Here is a 23,480-nt window from a genome sequence, read left to right on the forward strand (position 1 = left end):
TCTGCTATTCTCAGCAGTGAAATATCAGAGTATATTGCAAACCAAGGTGGAATATAACAAAATATAAATTTAAAATTAATTTGATGGGGGCTGGAAAAGAAAGCTGAATGGGTTGACTGCATGCTTTGTATAAGCGAAACCTGGGTTCAGTCCCCTATACAATATGGTCCCTAACCAACTCTGAGAAGCAAGGCAGAAGTCCCTGAACATCCTCGACTGTGACCCTAAAAATGAAATTAATAAATTTTGGGAATTCTGCTTTAAAAGACCCCTCCCATAACCCAGGAGCTTCCTTGTCTCCTTTTCCCTTCTCATAAATAAAATTTTTTTTTGCTTTTTGGTTCACACCTGGCACTGCACAGAGGTTACTCCTGGCTCTGCACTCAGGAATTACTCCTGGTGGTGCTTGAGGGACCATATGGGATGCTGGGAATTGAACCCGGGTAGGCTGCATACAAGGCAAATGCCCTACCCACTGTGCCATCACTCCAGCCCCTCTTTTTTAAAATTAATTTATCAACATTTCAATGGGTTTGGATTGAATTGTACAAATAATAATAATATCTTATTGAGATCACCAAATTTAAGCCTATTCTTTCTCTTTTATATTGCTAAATTATGTAAATTCACTTCACTTGCTAAATGATACATTCACAGAAATATACTTGTTGTTCAAAGAGAATGTCATTTGGAAGATAAATGAATCAAAGTGTGCCTAAGCTAGTTATAGAGATTGATAATGTTGCCAGTAATAGGTTCATCATCCAATTCTGGTAACAGTTATCTATCCATTCATCAATATTTCAGAAGCATGAGTACAGCTCATTGCAAGCCTAACTTTGGGGGGCAGTTCAGTGGATGAGAGCATCTGCCTTGCAAGCAGGAACTTGTCCCCATTGCTGCTGCTTATGCTGAGCATAGTTGCAAGGGCTCTTCTGATAATGCAAGCATAGGAACTTTAAGGAGTGTGACCCCAGAGAGCACCGTGACTGAGTGTGTAAGCATGGCAACCTGATGTGGTACTCAGTGAGAAGCATAGGTAAAAACATAAGCACCACAGCCAGGCATGTGTGGAACCCAGTCACTGCAACAACAAAGGGGGCAGGAATATAATACTGATATAGATAGGAATATGGTACACGATTATCCAGACATCTGGCAAGGAATGTATAGTTATCAAGCACTTAGGGTTTTTCCCTTCACCACTGTGAAGGGAGTTTCTATAGACATAAGGTAGCAACTATCCTTTTGGATGAATGCTTTCATACCTTTTGGATATATATCTGGAGTGGTATTGTTGGATCATACAAAATTTCCATTTTTTCAAACAGGAATCTCTATTTTTTCAATACTGTCGGTGTTCATTTACATCCTTGCTAACAGTTTTCCAGAGTTCCTATTATTTCACATCCTCACCAACACTTGTTTTCAATCTTCTTGACAACGAGAAAAGTTTCAACAGCCCTCTGGGTTGTGAGGTGTACCCTATTGTGGCTTTGGTTTGTATATCCCTAATAGTGATAGTGACCATATTATTTTTTATGTGTCTGTGAATCACCTGTGTGTCTTCTTTGTCTATTCAGGTCTTTGCCTAGTTTTGGGATTGGCTTGTTTGGTTTTTGTTGTTGAGTTGTGTGAGTTCTTTATATATTCTGGGATGTTAATTCCTTCTTGGCTAAATGATGTACAGCTAGCTTCTCCTCGGTGGTAGGTTGTTTTTCTGTTTTATTGGGGTAGTTTATTTTGGTGTGCAGAGCTTTTTAATTTGCTGTCATTCTGTGTGTTTATTCTTGCTTTTATTCCTTGCCACTGGAATTGAGGCTTTAAATACATCTCTCATGCTAAATCTTGGAATTCAGATTTGCCTGCATGTATTTTCTGTTTGGGGTCTAATATCTAGGTCTTTAATGCATTTGGAAGTAATTTTGATGTTAAATAGTGATCTAGTTTCATTTATGCATGTTTGGTAGGGGGGAGGGGAGTTTCCCAAACAGGACCAGAAGCATTTCCCAGGGATTCTCATGCAACTCAGTCTGTGGTTTGGGAATCTCCAGGCATTTACCCAAGAATGCCTGAGGGATCATACAGCAGCAGGAATTGAACTGGGGTCATATGCATGCCCGGCAAGCTCCTTAGCCCAGAGCTTTCTAGTCCAACCCCACCTCTTTGATTTTAACATTTGGCTATCCAAGTTCCCAACACCATTCATTGGTGGGACTTTCCTTTCTCCTTGACTTTTTTTTTGGGGGGGGGGTGTTGGGTCACACCTGGCAATGCACAGAGGTTACTCCTGGCTCATGCACTCAGGAATTACTCCTGGCAGTGCTCGGGGGACCATATGGGATGCTGGGATTCGAACCCGGGTTGGCCGAGTGCAAGGCACACGCCCTACCCACTGTGCTATTGCTCCAGCCCCTTTCCTTGACTTTTTAATTGCAGATTGTATGTCCATAGATATGTGTTTATTTATGGGTTCTTTATTGCACTATAAAAATGCAACAAAAACCATTTTTGCCTACTATTGTTTTATAATATAGTTTGAAAGCAGAAATTGTGATGCCTCCATTTATTTTCATAGTGCTTGTATTGAATACATCTATGTGCTTTAGGTAAGGTAGCCATTTTCCTTCTTCCTACCTTCCTTCCTTCCTTCCTTGTTATCTCTCCTTCCTTCTTTCTCTCTTCCGCTCTCTTTCTCTTTCTCTTTCTCTTTCTCTCTCTCTCTTTCTTTCTTTCTTTCTTTCTTTCTTCCCTTCTCTCTTTCTCTCTTTCTTTCTCTCTCTATTTCTTTCTCTCTCTTTCTCGCTTTCTTTCTCTCTCTCTTTCTTTCTTTCTTTTTCTTTCTCTTTCTCTCTTTCTCTCTTCCTTCCTTCCTTTCTTTCTCTCTTCCTTCCTTCCTTTCTTTCTTTTTTCCTTCCTTCCTTCCTGCCTGCCTTCCTTCCTTCTTTTCTTTCTTTCTTTCTTTCTTTCTTTCTTTCTTTCTTTCTTTCTTTCTTTCTTTCTTTCTTTCTTTCTTTCTTTCTTTCTTTATCTCTTTCTTTCTTTCTTTCTTTCTTTCTTTCTTTCTTTCTTTCTTTCTCTCTTTCCCTTCCTCTCTCCCTTTTTCCCTCCTTTTCCTCTTCCTTTTCTTCTCCCTCTTCATCCCCCCCTTTCTCTTTCCTTTTTATTTTTGGCCCATGCCTGGAAGTGCTCAAGGTTTATTCCTGCTCAAGGATTGTTCCTGGAGGTGTTAGGGGACCATATGTGGTGCCAGAGATCAAAACAGGGCCAGCCAAGTGCAAGTCTAAACCCTTGCACTACCTCTCCAGCCCTGTTTTATTTTTATTTCAATGTCAGTGTCAGTGTCAGGTGAATGAGGCCCATTGTTGTTACTGTTTTTGGCATATTGAGTATGCCATGGGTAGCTTGCCAGGCTCTGCTGTGCAGGCGGGGTACTCTCTGTAGCTTGCTGGGCTCTCCAAGAGGGACGGAGGCCTTTAGGGCAGCCTCTAATCGTCCTTACAGGTGTTCCCATGGTTCACACCATATTTGAACCCCATCAAATATGGTGCGGAAATTATGGAAAATGAGTGTTAGTGTCTTATGGTGTGTTGCGCAGTCCGGAAAGCGACCTGGAGCATGGCGGTGGCTGGGTAGTGGAGGTAGTGGAGGTCAGCCGATGAGGTATTTATCTGGCCCAGGTAGGGTGGATCATCTGAGTTTGATCCCTGGTGTGCCAGAGATTGGAGGAGGCAGAAGATCTTGTTGCCGGGTCTCCTTGAGCCTGAGTCCAAGGTCGCAAAGTTCTGCTTTACCTGGGTCTGTGGGGCTTCACTCATGTGTGAGGTTTGGCCGGAGTGTCCAGAAAGCGGCCTGGAGCATGGCGGTAATAAATATTTTTTTATTTAAAAATGTTTTTGTGTGTGTGTTAGCGGTGCTCTACTTCCTAGGGGAGACTGGGAATTAGAGTGCTATTTGCCTCTACCGTGTGTTTATATTCCTCCTCTTCATTTTCTGGAAGAGTATAACACTGGTTCTCTGAAAGTTTATGAAATTTTGTAGAATTCATTGGTGAATCCATCAGACTTCTGTTTCTTAGGAAGATTTGGGGTTGTTTTTTTTGGGGGGTCATACCCAGAGATTCCCAGGGTTACTCCTGGCTCTGCACTCAGGAATTTCTCCTGGCAGTGCTCAGGGGACCATATGGGATGCTGGGAATCAAACCTGGGTTGGCCGTGTGCAAGGCAATGTCGTACCCGCTGTACTATCACTCCAGCCCCTCATAGGAAGATTTTTATTATACTTTCAATTTCTATGCTTTCATTGGTTTGTTGAAGCTGTTTCTTTCTGCTTCAATCTTAGCGGGTTATATGATTCTTTTAGAAAAGTTGTCCATGAATTGTTCTCTTTCTTCTTTTCATGCAGAACTCCTTCCAACATTTCTTAGAGAACAGGTCTGATAGTGAGAAAGTCTATTGGCTTTGTTTGTCTCAAAGCAACAAAAAAAGGTGTTTTTTTTTTTATTTCTCTACTACGTTTAAATTTTTTTCAGGAAAAATTATTATTATTATTTTTTTGCTTTTTGGGTCACACCTGGCGATGATCGGGGATTACTCCTGGTTCATGCACTCAGGAATTACTCCTGGTGGTCCTCTGGGGACTATACGGGATGCTGAGAATTGAACCCAGGTTGGCTGCGTGCAAGGCAAACGCCCTACCTGCTGTGCTATCACTCCAGCCCTCGAAAAGTATTACTTTTGATTGATAAACGCCCCCCCCCCCACACTCCCTAAAAGTTTTAACATTTTAGTAATGGAATGTCATTCCTTCCCTTTCTGGTCTGGAGGATTCCTGCTGAGCAGTCTGATGAGAACCTAATAGAGGTGCTTCTTCATGTTACCTTAACCCTCCCCCTTTCTGAAAAAGAATCATCGACTTTTAGGACTAGAGAGATAGGACAGTGAGCATGGCACTTACCTTGCACACAACCCACCAGATCTAGTTCCCAGCACCCCATGTGGTGCCCTGTGCCCTACCAGGAGAGATCCCTGAGCACTGCTGGATATGGGGCCAAAACAAATAAACAGGAAGTGTTGATTTTTTAATATTTTAACAGTGATAGATCTTGGGTAGATTGTTTCAGATTCAGAAATTTAGGAATTTTTTCAGCTTTCTGATATCCATGATTAGTTCTTTCTTTAGATTTATGGGATTTATTTATCTCAGCTAGCTAGTGCTGCTTTGGTCTCATCTTTCTCACTCTCTTCACCTGCCCAATTCTCATTTTTCTGACATTTACCCTTCTACTGGAGTTTGAAATTTCTCATAGATTTTCCTCATTTTTCCCAAATTGTGTTGCTTTCTTAAATTGTGCTTCCTTGCTGTGATTTTTGTCTTCCATTTCTGATTTTCTTCTGTAAGATTGAGTCTAGCTGCGATGTTTTTCCATGTTTAAGTGAATTTTGTTCCATGAGCCAAGCCTAGCTAGCTTCTCTGTTTAAATTTTTTTAAATAGCTCCAGTTCCTTTGGTGGTCGCATGTCTCATGCTCTTGTAGCTCAAGATCTTGTATCTCAAGAATCTCAAAAGATCTTGAACCTGCTCTTCTGGGTTTAACTGACATCCTCTAACTTAATTCTGTTTTGATGATTTTTTTCAGTTTGGTCTGTCACCTCCTTCAATGCTGGGTCTCTAAGTTTACATTCTGAAAACGCTTCTGGAGAAGAGTCATTTTCTTCTTGTGGTGGTGGGGTGAACTGAGTGGGCCCTGGGGAGGTGTGCAGGCTGGCTCAGGCATAGGCTTCTCTGGCTCCCTGCTGAGAGCTTTGCCGTCACCATAATCACATCTGGCTGTGGTGGAATGGGGAGCACATAGTGTTGGGAATTGAGCTCAGGGCTAGCACAAGGCAAGGCATGGGCTACGCCCCCTGAAAACTTGTCATTTCTTTGAGAGGGCCACACCCAATGATGCTCAGGGCTTACTCCCTGTTCTGTGATCACTCCTGCTGTGCTTGGGGGACCACATGGGGTGCCAGATATTGAACCCGGATTGGCCGCATGTAAGGCAAGTGTCCCACCCACTGTACAATCTTCCCAGCCCCTTGTCATTTCAGAGATTTCATCCTATTTTTATGTTACCTGCACAATTTCCTTGCTGATGCTTCTGAGTGAACTTCTTTTGTTTTCTTGCAGAGAGTACTGTAGTTTTGATTTTGAAATTTTGCTTCTCTGGCCATGTCAGAGGAGGAGAGAGGGGTGGTGATTTGATCCCAACCCACTGCTGCTCACAGGGTATCTGCAGGGGTGGAGTCGGAGGCAGGGAGGGAAGCAGCCCAGGGGAGAGCTCGGTGACGCGCGGCCCAGTCTGCTTCCACAGCTTAGGTCCCAGAGCTCCGTGTGCACCAGCAGCAGGTTCTTCCACCCCGCCTGGAGGAAGGCGGCTGGCGCTGTGGGGCATTACTTCCCTCCTGCAGCAGAGTCAGCGCCACTATCCGCCACGGCGGCTGCTGTGAGCCTCACGCTGCTCTTTGTCACCCCATCTCCGCACCCCCAGCTCTGGGCTGAGGCCCCCAGCTTCAAGTACATGGAAGGGGCCTGCATCTCTCGGGCCAGCCACGCTCGAGCTGGTTGACTTTTCCCCGGATCTGTGGTTGATTTCTTGTGGTGGTGCTTGAGCAGGGAGTTTGCATCCTGGCAGCTAGTGTGCCAGTTCCAGAAGTTTCTACCCCTGAGTATCTCTTTAACTGAAAGTTATGCATTTGTGTTTCAGGTAGTGATAAATTCTCGTAATAATCTGTGCCATTATAAAGCACAATTTTCAGTCATACTGCCTGCTAATTTTCCAAGAACAAGAACTGTGTCATGCTTTTTAATGCACTAAAACCATTATGTACAGTGTTAAAATGAGACTTTGGGCTTTCTTTGTGGACTGTTTTTTTAAGTTTTTCCCCCTGTTTAAAACTTTGCTTAAACATCATGATTTACAAAGTTGTTTATAATACAGTTATTGTGGATAATCAATATTCCAACACCAACCCCACCACCAGTATGACCTTCCCTCAGCCAGTGTCTCCAGTTTCCCACACTCCCGCACCACAGCCTGCCCCTGTAGCAGGCTGAAAATAATTAACTTTATATTGCTTTTTCCAAGATATGTCTCATAATGGCATCACTGAAGTTATTGTCTGAGGATTTGTTGAGCTGTGAGGTGCTAGTTGAATCTTCTGTGCCATTATTTTTGCTAATTGAGCTTAGTGGGCTTCTACATCCCATCTCATTCTCTGCATCCCTACTGGGCCGCCAGTCCTCTGAGCTTTGGGGATGTCTTTGAGATGTTTTCATTCTGACCCTCGTGCTCCAGCAGCTGTGTCACGAGGGTGATTCAGCAGCATGGCGTCTTGGTCCTACTGGGTCGGGCCTGGGTCTTCTAAATGTGAGTGGAAGCAGGTGTGGCAGGTGGAGCATTGAACCCTCCAGCGGGGCAGGGACTTAACCTGCCCCATCCCTAGAAGGCTCCAATAATCTGGTTCCAGAAATCCAGCCTAATAGGTTCAGTGCATTGGCAGTTTTCTCCTGCGGCCTGGATTTTGGAAACACACATTCTTCCTTCTTGTCTGTAAGAATAAGCTCATCTCCTTACTGGTCCAGTTCCTAGATCTCATTAGCATAAAATTAGGGAATTCGCTTTTTTCCTTTTTGCAGCCAAAGCCCAGCCAACAGCTTCCAGGAAATTGATGTTGAGGGACTAGAAAACTGTTACTTTAAAATCTACTTAATCTAGCTCAGGGATAATGTTTAACACTCAGAAGTCAAAAGCTTTGTTAAGTCAAAGTTAACATTTTTTGTGTGTGCTTTGTGAGTTTTTTTTTCTTAAGAAAATGCAAGGAAATGAGTCCTTCATTTTAATCCATGCACATTTTGCTTTTCTTACCAGGCTTAAGGTATAACTTTTCTGTCATCCCTAAACTATTCCCCCATGAGCACACCCCAGCCTCCTCACAATCACAAGCAGGGACCCAAAAGTCCTCTTGGCTGAACTGGGAGACACGAGCTCGCAGGGTGGGAGTGTAAGTCTGGAGTGTGCGTGGCCTGGGTTTGTTGCCTGTACCCCCTTGGCCTCCTAAGCTCTGCAGTGCAGCCCTGCCCACCTCCAGCACTGCCCGGGACCCTACGTAGAGACAGAACAAAACCGATTCTATTTCGTGTACATGTCCACACCCTTCCTCCAGTTCTGGGAGGATCCTTTGCCTTGGGGCCTCAGTCTCCGGCCAGGAAAGCCCGGGCACACCAGCTGTCCCCCTCCCGTTGCCCAGCTCTACTCCCGGAGGGAGTTCTGCGGGAATGAAGTCCTGAGTGGCTGAAGCCACTAGCAGAGCCCAGGATTGGACCCACTTCGTCCAATTCTTCATGTTTTGGGGGGCCACACCAATGGTGGTAAGGACTTATTCCTGGCTCTGTGCTCAGGGGTCACTCCTGGCAGTGCTTGGGGAGCCATATGTGGTGCCTGGAGTGAACTAGGGTTGGCTGCGTGCAAGGCAAGCGCATTAACTCCTGTGCTATCTCTCCAGTCCCACCTCTCTATCTTTATATCTGTCTATTATCTATTAGTCTCAATGCCTGCCTGTCTTTTCAGTATTTATTATCTGTATGTCATTCTTTCTTTCGCTGACTTCCTCTGTGCTTCTGTCTGCCTTTCAGTCCCTCTCTCTATTCCTGTTTATCTGTCTCTTTATTTGGTCTCTGTCATTCTTTCCATAAGTGTGCCTATTTGCCCATTTTTCTGTCTGTCTATTCTCCACTTGTCTGTCAGTTTCTGTATCTACATATCTATCAGTCTAACAGCCTGATTGTCCAACTGTCTTGCACATCTTTCTTGTTTTATATCTATCTGTTCATATTAATGGCACCTGTTTATCTACTCTTCTCCCTATCTGTAAAACTACTTACCTATTTAACTGTCTATCTGTATAATTACTTACCTGTTTGTCTCTTTGCACATCTACCTGTATATCTAGTTCTGTGTGTGCCTGCCTTTTTATCTCTTAACTAGTATCTATCTGTCGCTGCCTGTTTACCTCAGTATCTGTGACAGTCTATTTTCTATCAGTCATTTGTCTCTATCTACATTTCTATTTATCTGTTATCCACCAATTTGCCCTCCAGTCTTTCTCTTTCCATTAATCAATCTTCCTCTCTTTTTCTACCTTGCTTTATGCCTTTCCATCTGTCCTTCCATCTGTCCATTTCCCTCTCTTTCTGTCCATGTGCCTTTCTGCCGTACCCTGCCTTCCTGCAGGCCCTGTCCCCACCTCCCTGTCTGGCTCTCCCATGCTCTCAGACAGATGCGTCTAGCTCTTGCTCTGTCTGTCCCTTGAGCTCCTGGTTCTATGTGCTTATGTATTAGGTACATCTACCTGTCTGACCTGTACCTATCTCTACAGTTGTCCATCTACATGTACCTAAGCTCTCAGCTGTCTCTTTATGGATTGTCCATCTGTCTTTCTGCATGACTCTGTTGATGAGTCTTTGTCTGCCTGACTATATTTCTGCTCGTCAATCAGGCTGAACATCTTTTGCTCTGTCTCTGTAGCTGTTTATGATATATATTTTTTCTCTCCACGTATGTGTGTGTAAAACCCTTTTTCCCTGTATAGAAAACACGATGTGGGGCTGGAGCGATAGCACAGCAGGTAGGGCATTTGCCTTGCACGTGGCCAACCCAGGTTCGATTCCCAGCATCCCATATGGTCCCCGAGCACCGCCAGGAGTGATTCCTGAGTGCAGAGCCAGGAGTAACCCCTGTGCATCGTCGGGTGTGATCTAAAAAGCAAAGGGAAAAAAAAGCATCAAAAAAAAAAAAGAAAACATGACGCATTGTATATATAAAACTTTTGTCTCCACTTAACATTAATCTAAATACCCACTTTGTTATATATGTATGTATGTATGTCTGCATACATACATATATATATACATATACATATATATATCTGTCGTTCTGTCTCTCCAGTTCCTTCTCTGTGTATCACTTTGTTTAATGTGGCATTTGGGGGTGTGACTGAGACAGATGTTTACTGGAGAATGTTCCCCGCCCCCAGGAAGCCCTGCCCCTAGGGAATGCTCCGCCCCCGGAAGGCCAGCCCCGCCCCGCCCCGCCCCTCTGGGACGGCTTCTCCGTGATTGGAGGACATCAGGCAGGTGCAGCGCAGAAGGGGTGTTGGGGACAGTGCGGGAGGCAAGGGGTGAGGTCCTGGCCTGGGCACACGCCTGGGTGCCGGTGCCTGACAAGTCTTTGTGAGCCTTCCAGGGACTCTGCCCAAGATGTATTCTTTCGCTCTGATCTCTCCCCACAGGACCATTATTAATCACTCTTCCTCCCGTTTGTGAAAGGTTTCTAGTCTGGCCGGAGCGATGGTGCTGCGGGCAGGGCGGGGGCTCGCCTTGCCTGGGCCGACCAGGGCCGAGCTCCAGCATCCCGTAGAGATGCTGAGAGGGCCAGGAGTGATCCTTGAACACAGAGCCAGGAGTAAGCCCTGAGTGGGTTTACAAACACAGGGTGTGTCCCCCAAGCAAACAAACAACAAAAATAAAAGTTTTCTGGCTCAGTCAAAAAGTTATACAGCCTTCTTCAGCTTCTAGTCTACTTCAGTGTCCCAGGGGGCGCAAGGAAGGGGCTGGTGTAGAGCCCCTAGCCCCTGGTCTCTCCCCAGAGAGAGTCTGAAGGGCGCTTGTCCTGGCTGAGGGCCCCAGGCCCATTTTGCCTCTGAAGCAACACCAGTGGAGAAGGCCTGCGTTGAGGGTGCCACACAGACGGGGCCATCAAGTCCGCATCCGTCCTGCACCAGCCAGGCTGTCTGCAGTTCCACGCCCCCTTCCCAGGGTCGCTGTGCTCTCTTCTGCTCCTGATCGCCCCCTCCTCCAGCTCCACGCCTCACATCTGCCAAGGGCTTCCTGCTGGGCCCGGGATCTGAGTCCTGCTCTGGAACACAGCACACACAGCTCAAAGCCAAGGTTGTGGAGATTGTTCTTTATTTTCCTTTGCCGTTTTAAATTGCATTTACTGGGGAGGAGGGCTTTGTTGCTCGCACTCATTGGGACTGCTCAGGGCTCTGTACTTCGGGGCCTTCTCAGTGGTGCTGGGGATGGCCCAGGGCTCCCACATGCAGAGCACGTGCTGCAGTCCTTTGAGCCCCCTTTGGCTTATTGATTACTAATTCTTCCAACCCAGGTGTACTTGCCTGGCTTCCGCCCTGTGCAGTAGAGCCCAGCTGTCTCCCTCACCCCCACGGAACCCTCCACACCACTTTTGTGGCCAGCCCCTTCTTTCTCAGGGCCCTTGCCCACCACGATGCCCTCCCTGGGAACTGACTCTCTGGAATGCCATGCATCTGCTGCCAGCCACTTGCTGGCCCCATCACAGGTATCACTCCCTCAGCTGGCCCTCGTGTGCCCCCTCCCCTGCCCCCCCCTCCCCAGGCTTCAGCTCATCACCTCCTGCTTCTGGCCATGACTGATAAAGCGGTACTTGCAAGTGTTTCTCCTTTCTTTCTTTCTTTCTTTCTTTCTTTCTTTCTTTCTTTCTTTCTTTCTTTCTTTCTTTCTTTCTTTCTTTCTTTCTTTCTTTCTTCCTTTCTTTTTTTCTTCCTTCCTTCCTTCCTTCCGTTCTTTCTTTCTTTCTTTCTTTCTTTCTTTCTTTCTTTCTTTCTTTCTTTCTTTCTTTCTTTCTTTCTTTCTTTCTTTCCTTTTTGGGTCACACCTGGCGATGTACAGGGGTTACTCCTGGCTCTGCACTCAGGAATTACTCCTGGCAGTGCTCAGGGGACCATATGGGATGCTGGGAATCAAACCCGGGTTGGCCGTGTGCAAGGCAAACGCCCTACCCACTGTGCTATCACTCCAGCCCCTTCTTTCTTTCTTTCTTTCTTTCTTTCTTTCTTTCTTTCTTTCTTTCTTTCTTTCTTTCTTTCTTTCTTTCTTTCTTTCTTTCTTTCTTTCTTTTCTTCCTTTCTTTCTTTCTTTCTTTCTTCTTGTCTTTCTCTCTCTCTCTTTCTTTTTCTTTCTTTCATTCTTTCTTTCCTTCTTTCTTTCCTTCTTTCTTTCTCTCCTTCTTTATTCCTTTCTTTTATTTTGCTTTTTGGGTCACATCCAGTGATGCTCTGGGGTTACTCCTGGCTCTGCACTCAGGGATCACTCCTATTAGCGGGGCTTGGGGGGTCATGTAGGGTATTGCTGATAGAATCCAGATTGGCTGTGTGCAAGGCAAGTGCCCTAGCCTCTGAACTATCTCTCCAGCCTTCTATATGATTGTAAATTTAAAGTAAAATAGGACCAATGAAAGGTTCGAAGCCTGTGCTAAGGGATGTGGTGCACCAAGGAAGGGCTTGTGCACGCTAAGGAGGGCAGCTCCGTCGAACAGAAACTTACCCCTAGATCTGTGGGGTGTGGGGAAGGAGAGACACTCAGCAATGCTCAGGGTTTACTCCTGGCTCTGTGCTCAAGGATTGCTCCTGCTGGCTCAGGGGACCATACATGATGTCAGGGATCAAACTGGGGTAAGCCATATGCAAGTAATGCACCTTATTCCCGTCCCATCTCTCCAATCCCTAAATCTGTAGTTTTTAACTGAGCCACAGACTGGTGTTGGTCCATAGTGTAAAATGGCTAAAATTTCCTGTTTTAGATAGGTTTCCTGTCTTAAGACACGTTTCTCTGATGAAAAGTTTATTTCTGGAGAAGTCCCCACAGCTAAGCAATCTGCAGACCCTGAATGATGCTGACTGGCATTCAAGACCCACAGCACTTCCCCCGACCTCACTCCAAACACCATGGCGGGGGCCCTGGGGGAAGCTGCTCTGAACCTCTGGGGAAAGCCAACGTCTTGGTACAGGGCAGGGAGAGGCTGACCACACTCCTCCCGCTCCCGCCCAGCCCCAGGTCCTCCTCTCCTCCTGGCCTCCACTTCCTGTCCTGTCGCTTCCCACATGCAGCCAGAGACCTGCAGAAGCCCCACCCTGGCCAGGCTTCTGGCCCCCCACCCACTGCGGACTGGCCGGGTGCTAACTGCTCCTCTCCCCCATTCCTGCTCTGCCCCTTCTCTTGGCTCAAGCCCAAAGCTGCCCCCACTTGGTCCTGGGATGTGATCTGCTCTTTGTAGGGGTCCCTCTTGGGGTGGTCCAGATTCTTGTTTATTTGCCCTCCGAGGAGGACACTCAGGCATGAAGAAGTCCCCAGCAGGCGGTGGCAGAGTGGGGCGGAGGCGGGCAGGGCCACGCCCGGGCCGGTTTACTCTCCAGGTGGTTTCGGGGCTGGTGTGAGAGCCTTGGATGGCGGGTCTGCAGCCTTACTCACTTCCGGCCAGGACTGTCCAGGGAGAGGAGGAAATTCTGCATTCCTGTTCCCTTGGAACTTTCTGGTGCTCCCCAGGAACCTCCTGACTGGGGCCACAGAGGGACATTCTGCTTCTGAGCACAGCGACTCGGGATGAACTCAGGCTCCGGGCACTGATTTTGCCCGTTTTTCCCCAACTGAACGTTGCCTCCAGGGGAAGCAGTGTCCTGGATCTCTGCCTCTCTCTGGCCGGGCAGAGCAGTGGACCCCTGTGCTCCCTGCACTGTTTCCTTTCGCACCCGGGAGGGGTCTTCTACGGAGTGTGGCTGAGGGGGGCGCAGCAAGCTTCCCCACGACGAGCTCTTGGCTGCTGGGGTGTGCTCGGACACCCCACACCCTGCGCCTCCGTCTGAGCCTGGCCCGTCTCCCGGCCTCACCTCCTGCACAGACAGGACCGCCCCACGCTCCTCTCGCCCATGGCTTCCTCTCGGGGGAGCCATGCCCAGTAACACTCAAGGGCCACTCAGTCCGACGCTTGGATCCCTCCTGGCGGACTGCAGGGGACCACTGTGATTTCAGAGATGGAACTCGGCCTTGTGCATGCGACACTTGTGCTCTGCATCCTGTTCTCCCCCCGGCCCCTCTCACAGCTTGTCTGAGCAGCCAGAGGCTGCCAGAGCGCCTCCAGGTGTCGGGTGCTAGACATGATGGGGCAGGTCTCACAATCAGGACCTGTTGCTCTGGGAGGCCTGGCAGAGATGCAGCAGGGAGGGGAGGCCCATGCCATGCCAAGCCCTGTGTGGTCTCCAGGCCCAGCCGTCCCCCTTCCCTTCCTTGAGCTGCCTCAGGGCCTTTGCTGGTGCTGGTCCCACTCTGAGGCTGCCCCTTGTACCCAGCAAACGCTGCTCCCCTTACTTCTCAGGGGGAATCTCCTTCCTTGAGAGATGGCCCCGAGCCCTGCAGCAGTCCTCCTGCCCCCCTCCCACACCCCACGGCACCCTCTGGCCGTGCCTGCAGGCTCCATCTCGGCGCCTGACCAGGTTCCCTTCTGGGAGGATCCGGGTCCTCCTCTGGGTCTCAGAGCCCCATGGCTGCACCTAGGAATGGAAGTGGCCCCATCTCCCACACCTGCTGCTGAGTGGGGAGCCCTGCCCTGCCCAAGGACAGGGTACCCCTCGTGCCCCTCACTCCTGAGCGCCCGAGACCAGCTGAGTCGGCGGCTGCTCCCCAGCCGTTCCTGCCCCGCCCTGGAACCTCAGAAGCAAGAGGACGTCCGGTGCTGCCCGAGAGGCCCCCGTGGGGGCATGTCTACCCCCACAGCCAGGGGCAGCAGCGGGCCTGTCCTATTCCCCCAGCTCCCCCGGCTCACAGCACTGGAAGGAATAAACAGGGCTCTTATTTCTCAGAGAGGGAGGCTGAGGCCCAGGCGTGACCGTGGAGGGGGCGGGACTCCTGCAGACCCCAGTCCAGCTGTACGTGGAGGGATGCTGGGGCTCCACTGCCCCCGCCCTGGGCCCCAGGTCTTGGTCGGTCGTTTCTGTGGCAGGCTGCACTGCTCTTTCCTCAGAGTGACTGGTGGGTCTGTCCCTGCTGGACTGGTGGAACACAGAGGGATAGGCCCACAAAGCCCCACCAGGGTGGAGTTCCTGGGACCCGTGCTCCCTCACACTACCCAGCTACCAGGCACCTGCACTGGGACCTGGCCATGAGTTGCGAGTTGGCAATCTCTGGCTCAGGGAGCTCTTACCTGTGGTCCAGAGAGGCCTACACTGAGGATGAGGAGGCAGAGCTGAGGGGAAAGTGTTCCAGGCAGCGGCAAAAGCATGTGCAAAGGTTCTGGTATAGGGAGAAACTGGTATTCTCAAGGCACTCACGGGAGGTGGTATGTAGAACAATGCAGGGAGGCAGGGAGATATGGAGTGGACCCTCCAGACCAGAAAAGCAGCTTGGATCGTATCTGCTGTGTCAGAAAAACAAGGAGGGCTTTAAGCAGGAGAGTTGAAGGGCCTGCCTAGTTTTAAGACCTGAAAAGGCCGTTCAGGTCTCACTGCTGCCAAGGAACAAGGGACAGCTCTGACCCTGCCAGGACCCTCCTGAAGGAGAAGTCATTTCTGAAAGTGCTCCTAAGAGCATGTGCAAGAGCCCTGGGGCAGGGAGAGAGAGGTGGGAAGATGAACATGATGGGGAGTCAGTAGCCTGCACCACACACAGATCCCGTGCTCTGCCCAGGCTGTGTTTCCCCATGGCAATGTTGAGCTTGTCACATCCTTCCTCCAAATGCCACCTGGAGTCTGTCCTCCTGCTCTGTGTGTGTGTGTCTGTGTGTGTGTGTGTGTGTGTGTGTGTGAGAGAGAGAGAGAGAGAGAGAGAGAGAGAGAGAGAGAGGAGAGGTGGGAGTGGGTTGTGTGTGTAAAGGGTGTATGTGTGAGTGAGAGAGATGTGTGATGGGATGGGGCAGAGGGGGGTGTAGAGGATGTATATGTATGAATGTAAAAGGGGAATATTGTGAGAATGTGTGAAAGAGTGGGGGGCAGTGAAGGGTAAGTCTAGAGGGCAAGTGCGAGTGCATGTTTAATGTGTGTGTGAGTGTGTGTGTGTGTGTGTGTGTGTGTGTGAATGCATGTGGAGGTGGATGCACTTTGTGTTGCTCTTGGGGACATGGGGGAATCCTCAGCTCTGGGCTGACCTAGCTTCTAATCTAGCATTGAGGTCCGGAGGAAGGGCTCCTGGGAGACCCCTGGATCCAGCCAACCACCTCCAGGGTCCTCCCTCCCTCCAGTTAAAATCCCAGGAAGATCATCCAAAGCCTTCCTGGGACCACCAGGACATGACCGCGAGCTGGCTGTGTGCCCCCTGCTGCTCTGTCGCTTCTGCCCACGAAGGCCAGGCCTGGCAGGAGGAGGAAAGGGGGGCAGCGCAGGCCAGGTCACCCAGTGGCTGCCCAGGCGGCCCCTCAAAGGGTGAGTGGGAGCAGTGTGCAGGGTGGCCAGGACTCAGGTCGGGGGCGGGGTTTCAAACACAGGTCTCCACACAGCGCACTCAAAGAGATCAAAATGCATTTAATGTGGTCTAGTCTCATGGCCTATGTCTCTAGGTAACACTATGGATTGAAAATAACAAGAGGATTCTCCAGTTTCACCACTTAAAATAGATTTGACATTCTCTGACCTCATGAAGAGCAGGCGGCACCCACCTCACAGGAACCGCCTTCCCGTCACCACCTTGCCCCCGCCAGGACCCGGGGTGCAGGGGCCTGGCAGCACAGCACCAGCAAGGCACAGGAGGGGCAGCCGCCGACACACACACAGAGCCTGGCCCGGCCATCCCGGGAACCACACCCCAGCCCACGTGGCAACCACGCACACAGCCTCCCACACACAGACACACCACTTCACATGGCACTGCCACTCCACACTCGATATCAGGGGCTGGCAGTGGGGCAGTTGACTCTGACTGCACCGTCTCTAGAGCCCATCCTTCCTCACAGGTGTGTGCCGTCACGTGTAAACCAAGCCCCGGACAAGACATGCCTATGGGCACATAAGCACCTACATGCATGGGATATCGCACAGGGGACTCCCACGCACATGATATCAGGTCAGAAGCACACACGTGGGGAAGGCATGCACACATCTGTACAGCAATCCTCTGGTGAGCATGGATCTGCACAGTACACATCTGGACAGGACACATCTGAATAGCACGCATCTGGACAGGACACACCTATACAACACAGATCTGCGCAGCACACATCTGGACAGGACACATCTGTACAGCACACATCCATATGCACACATCTGTACAGCACACATCCGTATGCACGCATCTGAACAGGGCACACCTGTACAACAGATCTGCGTGGCACGCACTGGACAGACGCAGCTGTGCGCTTGCCTTCTATAATGTGTCTGTTCTCAGCGCACCAACAGGGCAAAGCCACACCTTCACTTCTCCTCACACACTTGGGCTCGCACCCCTCTGCCCCCGGGCCCTGAGCTGCTGGAGGAGGTGGGGGAAGGGCAGGAGCCCCTCTGCGGTCTCCCAGGGCACTGGGCAGTGAGGCTGCAGCTCCGCCAACCCTTGCTCTCCACACTCCCTGTCAGAGGCGGTGCAGTGTCCCTGACCAGCACGAGGGCAGGGCCAACTGGTCCTTGCCCTCGCCCGGCACACAGGCCGTCACACAAGTGGTCACGCCACATGCCACAGCACGCACACAGCACGCACACAGGGTTGTGCGTGGCACCCGCCCTCACAGACCACACACGCGCCCGGGGCTCCTCCCACCCACCCTCCTGTTCAAGTGCACTGAAAAGGAGACTATTTTGGTCTTTAGCAATAATAAATAAACAATAAATAAGAAAGGAACCACACCGAGGAGCGGGCAGACGCAGCCTCTGCCTGTGGTCGGGGGAGCCCCCACAGCTGCTCTCCTGCCCTGCTGGGCCTGGCAGTCCGGGGGAGCAGGGAGGGCCAGGCCTGAGCGGGAGCACTGGCCCCAGGCGCCTCTCTAGAGATATGTGCAAGGCTGGCCAGCACCTCCCTGGGAGGGTCTGTGGCCACTGGGCAGAGGGGGCCATGGGCGCCTGTCCAGGCCCCCGGTGACAGGGCTCGGCCTGACAACTCAGCTGGGCCTGGGGGTGAGCACTCCAGGCTTTCTGGCACCCCACCCCTCAGGGATAAGCTGAGAAAGCCAGTGGGCTTGGGGGTAGCACTGGGGCCAGGAGGAGCTGAGTGCCCCATGCCCTCAGTGCACCCTGAGAGGAAAAAATCTCACCAGAAATCATGGTGGAGCCTGGGCCTGGGTGTCTCGGGTAGGGGAGCCACATATCCCCAGAGGCTCCAGGGTCCCTGAATCGGAACCAAATCTCCAGCTGCTGCAGGAGTGATGGGGGAGAAAGAGGCAGGACCCCTGGGCCTAGCCCTTCTCCCGGTCTTATTCACCCCCATCCATCCTGCCTCAGTTTCCCCACTTGGGCTTGAGAATCACTTCCTCAGCTCTGTGAGCTGTCTGGGGGCTACAGATCAGCACAGCCTGGAGGGACAGGCTTTGTGATGGCCCCCGTCGGTCAGGCCCGGCCCTGGAGGAAGACGCCCGCCCAGGCCTGGCCCTGCCCGCTGCCTCCTCTGCCAGGAAGTTTCTGGTCCGAGGCCGGCTGACAGGCCGGCAGCGCCCACGTCAGTGACAGTAAGTGACTCGAGGGCCTGACACAGGCGCCCTGGCAGTCACGCTCCTGGCGGCCCACGCCCCTACGTACGAGCATCTGTCACACAGCAGCTGGCAGAAGGCCGCTGTCTGCACAGCCCGGGCCAGCGCAGCCTGGCCCTGCAGACCTCCCTAGTGAAGGATGGGCAAGTTCCATAAAAACAGAAACAACTGGAGCCGGACCCCTGGGGTCTGGAAGGCACGACCCATGCTGTGTCCGGGGAGAGGGCCCATCCACTTCCGCAGGGCCGGACCCCGACTGGCAGCCGGGCACAGCCCCACCTGCCCATCTCGCCTGGTGGCCACTGCGAAAGCCCGAAGGGGGGAGAGAGGCAAAGCATCTGCGTGGCCGCGAGACGCGCTCTGAGGTGCAGTGTCAAAGCCCAAAAGCTCGTCTAGGGCATCCCCGCCTGTCCCTCCCCAGTGACACAGACAGAGCGGAATCTGCTCTCGGAGTGGACGGCACCCTAGAGAGCACCGGGCTGCCCCGGGCCGCCCAGTTTTGCAGGAGGAGTCAGGCCAGCCAGGGAACCTTCTGGAGCCCCCACCTGGCTGCCTGTATCCCGGCAGGCCATTGGAAGTCTAACCACCCTCCCCTCAGCCCTGCTCCCATGAATTAAAAAAATTTTTCAATCACGTTATTATTATTATTATTATTATTTGTAAACAGTCTTACTCAAGCTAAGGTTGAGAAAGCCAAAAACCCAGTATTTCTCCCCAAATTAAAAACCGGAGAAGGGCACCTCAACCTGCCTCCTGTGCCCCCCCAGAGGCGGTCACGGTGGACCCCTTCCTGGGCAGGGTCCTTGCGCAGGTGACAGACCCCGACTCCTGTGGCTGTCCCACCTCCCGGGCCACCTGCCTGCCCCTGCACTGCTCCGGCTGATGTGAGGACCGCCTGCCCCGCTGCCTGCTCTCCCGTCAGGCTGCCGAGGCCACCGTGAAGAACCTAAAACATCTAAGATGCTACGGAGTCCGCGAAGGGGCGCCTGGCCCACTCGGCTCAGACCCAGGCCCTCTTGGCTCCTGGCAGGGCGACGGACTCGGCACCTTGGCTGAGGGGTGGGGGCGGCTCAGATTTCCGACTCCCGCCTGTAGGGCCTCTGCTCCAGGGCGCTGCTGCCCCCACCCACAGCCTGGGGTCTGTCGAAGTCATGCCTGGCCTGGGGGCTGCGGCCGTCCTGATCGCCGTCCACCTCGTCCTCCTCGTCCCGGCTCAGAAAGGCCAGCTCGTTCTCGTAGCAGAAGGAGTTGGCGCTGGGCAGCAGAAACTTGTTCTCCACCAGGTCCTTGGCACTGCAGCGCGGCGTGGACGGCACCTCGTAGGTCTTATGGAAGTGGGAATAGTCGATCTTGTACTGGTTCTTCTCCTCGAAGAGCACGGGCTCGAAGCGGTGGCCCCACAGGATCTCGTTGGCCAGGTAGGAGCTGCGCGCCTGCGTGGTCATGGCCGTGGCCTCCACCATGCCCTCCAGGATGACCACGATCTCGAAGTCGTCTGTCTCCAGGTCCTGCCGGCTGATGCCGAAGAGCGGGCTGGCCTCGTCGATCTCGTGCAGGATGGTGATGGGCGACACCAGGAAGATGCGGTCCAGGCCCTTGTCGAAGCCCACGTCGATGTCGATCTGGTCCAGCGGGATGTACTCGCCCTCCTCGGTGACGCGCGGCTTGATGAGCTGCGCGCGCACGTGCGCCTCCACGATGTGGCTCTTGCGCAGGTTGCCCACGCGCCACATGAGGCAGAGCTTGCCGTCGCGCAGCGCCACCACCGCGTTGTGGCTGAAGAGCAGCGTCTGCGCGCGGTTCTTGGGCCGGGCCATCTTGGCCATGATGGCCCCGATCATGAAGGAGTCGATGATGCAGCCCACGATGGACTGTGCCACCACCATGAACACGGCCACCGGGCACTCCTCGGTGACGCAGCGCAGCCCGTAGCCGATGGTGGTCTGCGTCTCGATGGAGAAGAGGAAGGCGGCCATGAAGCCGTGCACCTGCATGACGCAGGGCGTGCGTGACCCCCGGCCCTCGGCCGGCTCCAGGTCGCCGTGCGCCACCGCGATGACCCAGAAGATGACGCCGAAGAGCAGCCAGGAGGCGAGGAAGGCCAGCGAGAAGATGAGCAGCATGTAGCGCCAGCGGATGTCCACGCAGGTGGTGAACATGTCGGCCAGGTACCGCTGCGACTTCTCGTCCATGTTGGCGAACTCGATGTTGCATTGGCCGTTCTTCTTGACGAAGCGGTTCCGGCACCGGCGCCGCGTGTGCACCTTGCCGTTGCCGAAGCCGTTGGCACCCGACATGGTGACCAGGTGCAGCCCGTCCTCCTCCGATGACACGATGCTGTAGGGGTTGGCCCGGCCAGCTGCGGTCATCCCGGGGGCGGGGGGGCCCTGGCTCACCCCCAGGCCAGCTCCAGGCGGGGCAGCACCTGCGACAGAGTGGACAGGATGTCACCCCCACCCCGCTTTGCTTCCCACGCCCAGGCCCTCAGAGCTGCCCGCCCCCGGACGCCGTCTGCTCACCCACCTCCTCTGCTGAGAATCGCCACCCGCCACCTCCGAGATGGCCCCTCGTTCCTGCACCCACACCCAAGATGCATCCAGCATCCATTGCATAGCTAAGCCTGCGTCCTGCCCTCCTGGCCCTGCCCCACCACCGTCCTTCTTTTCTGTTTGTTGGTGCTCAGGGCTTACTCCTGGCTCTGTGCTTGGGGATCACTGCTGGCAGTGCTCAGGGGACAACAGGAAGTACCGGGGTCGGGCCCCGAGCAAGTCACGTTCAAAGCAAATGCCCAGCCTGTGTTGTACCCGGCCCCTCCTCACTCCTCTTCGCCCGCAGAGCAGCCAGCTCCCCAGCCCCCTGCCCCATCTCTGCAGTCGGGGGCCTGGACAGGAGGGGCCCACAGCTTCCACAGACTCAGGGTCTCACTTCCCTGCCTCCCCTCTCCCCTCTCCCAGGCCTGGCCTCTGATGCCACGGGGTGTCCCCAGAGGGCGCCCCCACGCCCCCGGCAGCCTGTGCAGCCCGCCCAGGCCTCCCTACCATGCTGCACTGTGGCCATGGAGGCAGCAGGGACAAGCATGAGGGCCGCTGGCCCACAGCTGCGCTGCGCCTCCTCGCACACAAGTCTGCTGCCGGCTCACTGCCGTCTCTCCCGGGCTCAGGGTGGGCCGGCCTGCGGACACCCCTCTCCCACTCTGCGCCTCTGCTATGCCTGTGGCCTCCGCGTCCCTACAAGGAGGAGAATGGGCGTCCAGAGGCACTGACGGACTGGGCCCGGCCTTTCACAGAGCCAAGCAGAAGAGGGTGCAGAGCACAGAGGGGCAGGTCCTGAACCCACGTGGCTCCCACGCCCCGGGATTCTGGCACACCCCACAGCGCGTGCCCGAGGCCTGACCAGACCTGCACACGCACCTGGCCCCTGAGGGCACAGCAGGGACACGGACGCCTGTCCCCACTGTGTTCCCGCTGCTGTGCCAGTGCCAGGCCCCTGCTGCAGACGGGGGCTGGGGGCAATGAGGTCACGTGGCCCTCACCACGAAGCACAGCAACCTACTAGGGAACTAGGGGTGGGAGGAGGGATGCCTCCCCACAGGCTGTGGGGACCCCAACACCCCAACCCCCAGCCGTCCTCACTCTGACAACAGAACCAGAAAGTTTGGGTGCTCAGGACACCCAGAAGGCAGCAATCCACCTGGGGACAAGGAGGCCTCAGCAGGTGGCCCCCGGGGGTCAGGCCCCAGCTGTCCCCTCATCCGGGCTCCCTCAGCATCCTGTATTTACAAAAAAGAATGGGGAGACCAGGAAACAGGATGGGGTCACCCCGGGTTTTAGGCCTGGTCTGTGCGACCAGGAGAGGTGTGACCTCTGCACTCTGCACGGGTCGCCTGGGGGACATGTGAGGGGGGTGGGGCATTGCACAGGCAGAGCCCTCCCAGAGTTTGCTCCTGCAGCTGGCCAGGTGCTGGATGTCCAGGGCCTGCAGACCCAGGCCCCCTTTGTTACACAAAGCAGCCCCTCGAAGCCCGAGGGAGGCCAGACCCATTGGCGAGCCCTGAGTCATCCTGGCAGCCACAGCCCCACAGGAGCCCCTAGGAGAACTGTCACTCCACTCACGGAACAGGCTCAGACAGGCCCCGTGACCTGTCTGAACCACAAGGCCCATTTGCAGGGGCACTGGTTCAAACCCTTCTGTCTGGCACAGATCTCCAGCTGTGGGAACCCCAGGCTCAGCAGGCCCCTTGCACTGCTGTCCCTGTCCCCACAGCTGACCCCCTCACCCTGGGTCTGAGTAGCTGAGGCCTGAGGCCAGAAATGTCTCTGCTGCTTCTGTCTGGGCCACGAAGCAGGGAGCCGGTGGAGGCAGGGGCTCCTGGGACTGTGCCTGGGCTTAGCCCCAGGTTTCTGGGCCCCTTGACGGGGGGTGGCCAGGGTTGGGGCACTCAGATGCCGGCGGGAGGCCACCAGCTTGCCGGAGGCTGGTTTGTGTGGCCTGAAGGCCTTCAGGGATGTCCAGCGGGTCATGGCTGCTCCACTGGTGTTCAGAGCAGCTAGAGGCCTGCAGGGACAGAATTGTAAGAGTCAGAGGCCAGGAGGGCCAAGCCCCCGGCCAGCTTCCGGGCGGGCAGGGGTGTGGCTGCAATGGCTGCCTGGGCTGGCACCGGGGCCCACCCAGGCCACAGCATGCCAGGGGCTCATCCGTCGGTGTACACAGACCTGATGGGGTCACGGTCACCCACACCCTCATTTCTGAGCTGGAAGCAGATTCTGAGCAAGTTCAGACACTGAGGAACAGAGAAAGAAAGAGAGGAGAGGTCCTGGTCTGGTCCCGGCCTCGGGCCCTCGGGCCCCTGTTCATGCCCCCATTTGCCTCTGGGCATGATGTCACTGGCATGGGGGCCCCATGGAAGCCTGGTGAACACAGAACTGCAGAGAAAGAAGCAGCAGAAGACCCAGGCATCAGCGCAGTTCCAT

General features: G+C 53.3%; 1 protein-coding gene across 2 annotated transcripts in view; it reads right to left on the bottom strand.

Moving 5' to 3' along the window:
* Positions 1-16,343: 16,343 nt before the first annotated feature.
* LOC101555655 (potassium inwardly rectifying channel subfamily J member 12) overlaps positions 16,344-23,480 on the bottom strand; it is a 44,637-nt gene continuing 37,500 nt past the window's right edge. For both annotated transcript variants that reach the window (XM_055134982.1, XM_055134981.1), the window contains one exon: positions 16,344-20,935. In XM_055134982.1, coding sequence (XP_054990957.1) covers positions 19,581-20,879 — 1,299 coding nt within the window. In that variant the 5' untranslated portion in view covers positions 20,880-20,935 and the 3' untranslated portion in view covers positions 16,344-19,580. The remainder of the gene's footprint in view (positions 20,936-23,480) is intronic.

This window comes from Sorex araneus, chromosome 4 (assembly GCF_027595985.1).
Source record: "Sorex araneus isolate mSorAra2 chromosome 4, mSorAra2.pri, whole genome shotgun sequence".
In the NCBI taxonomy this organism is placed as follows: Eukaryota; Metazoa; Chordata; class Mammalia; order Eulipotyphla; family Soricidae; genus Sorex; species Sorex araneus.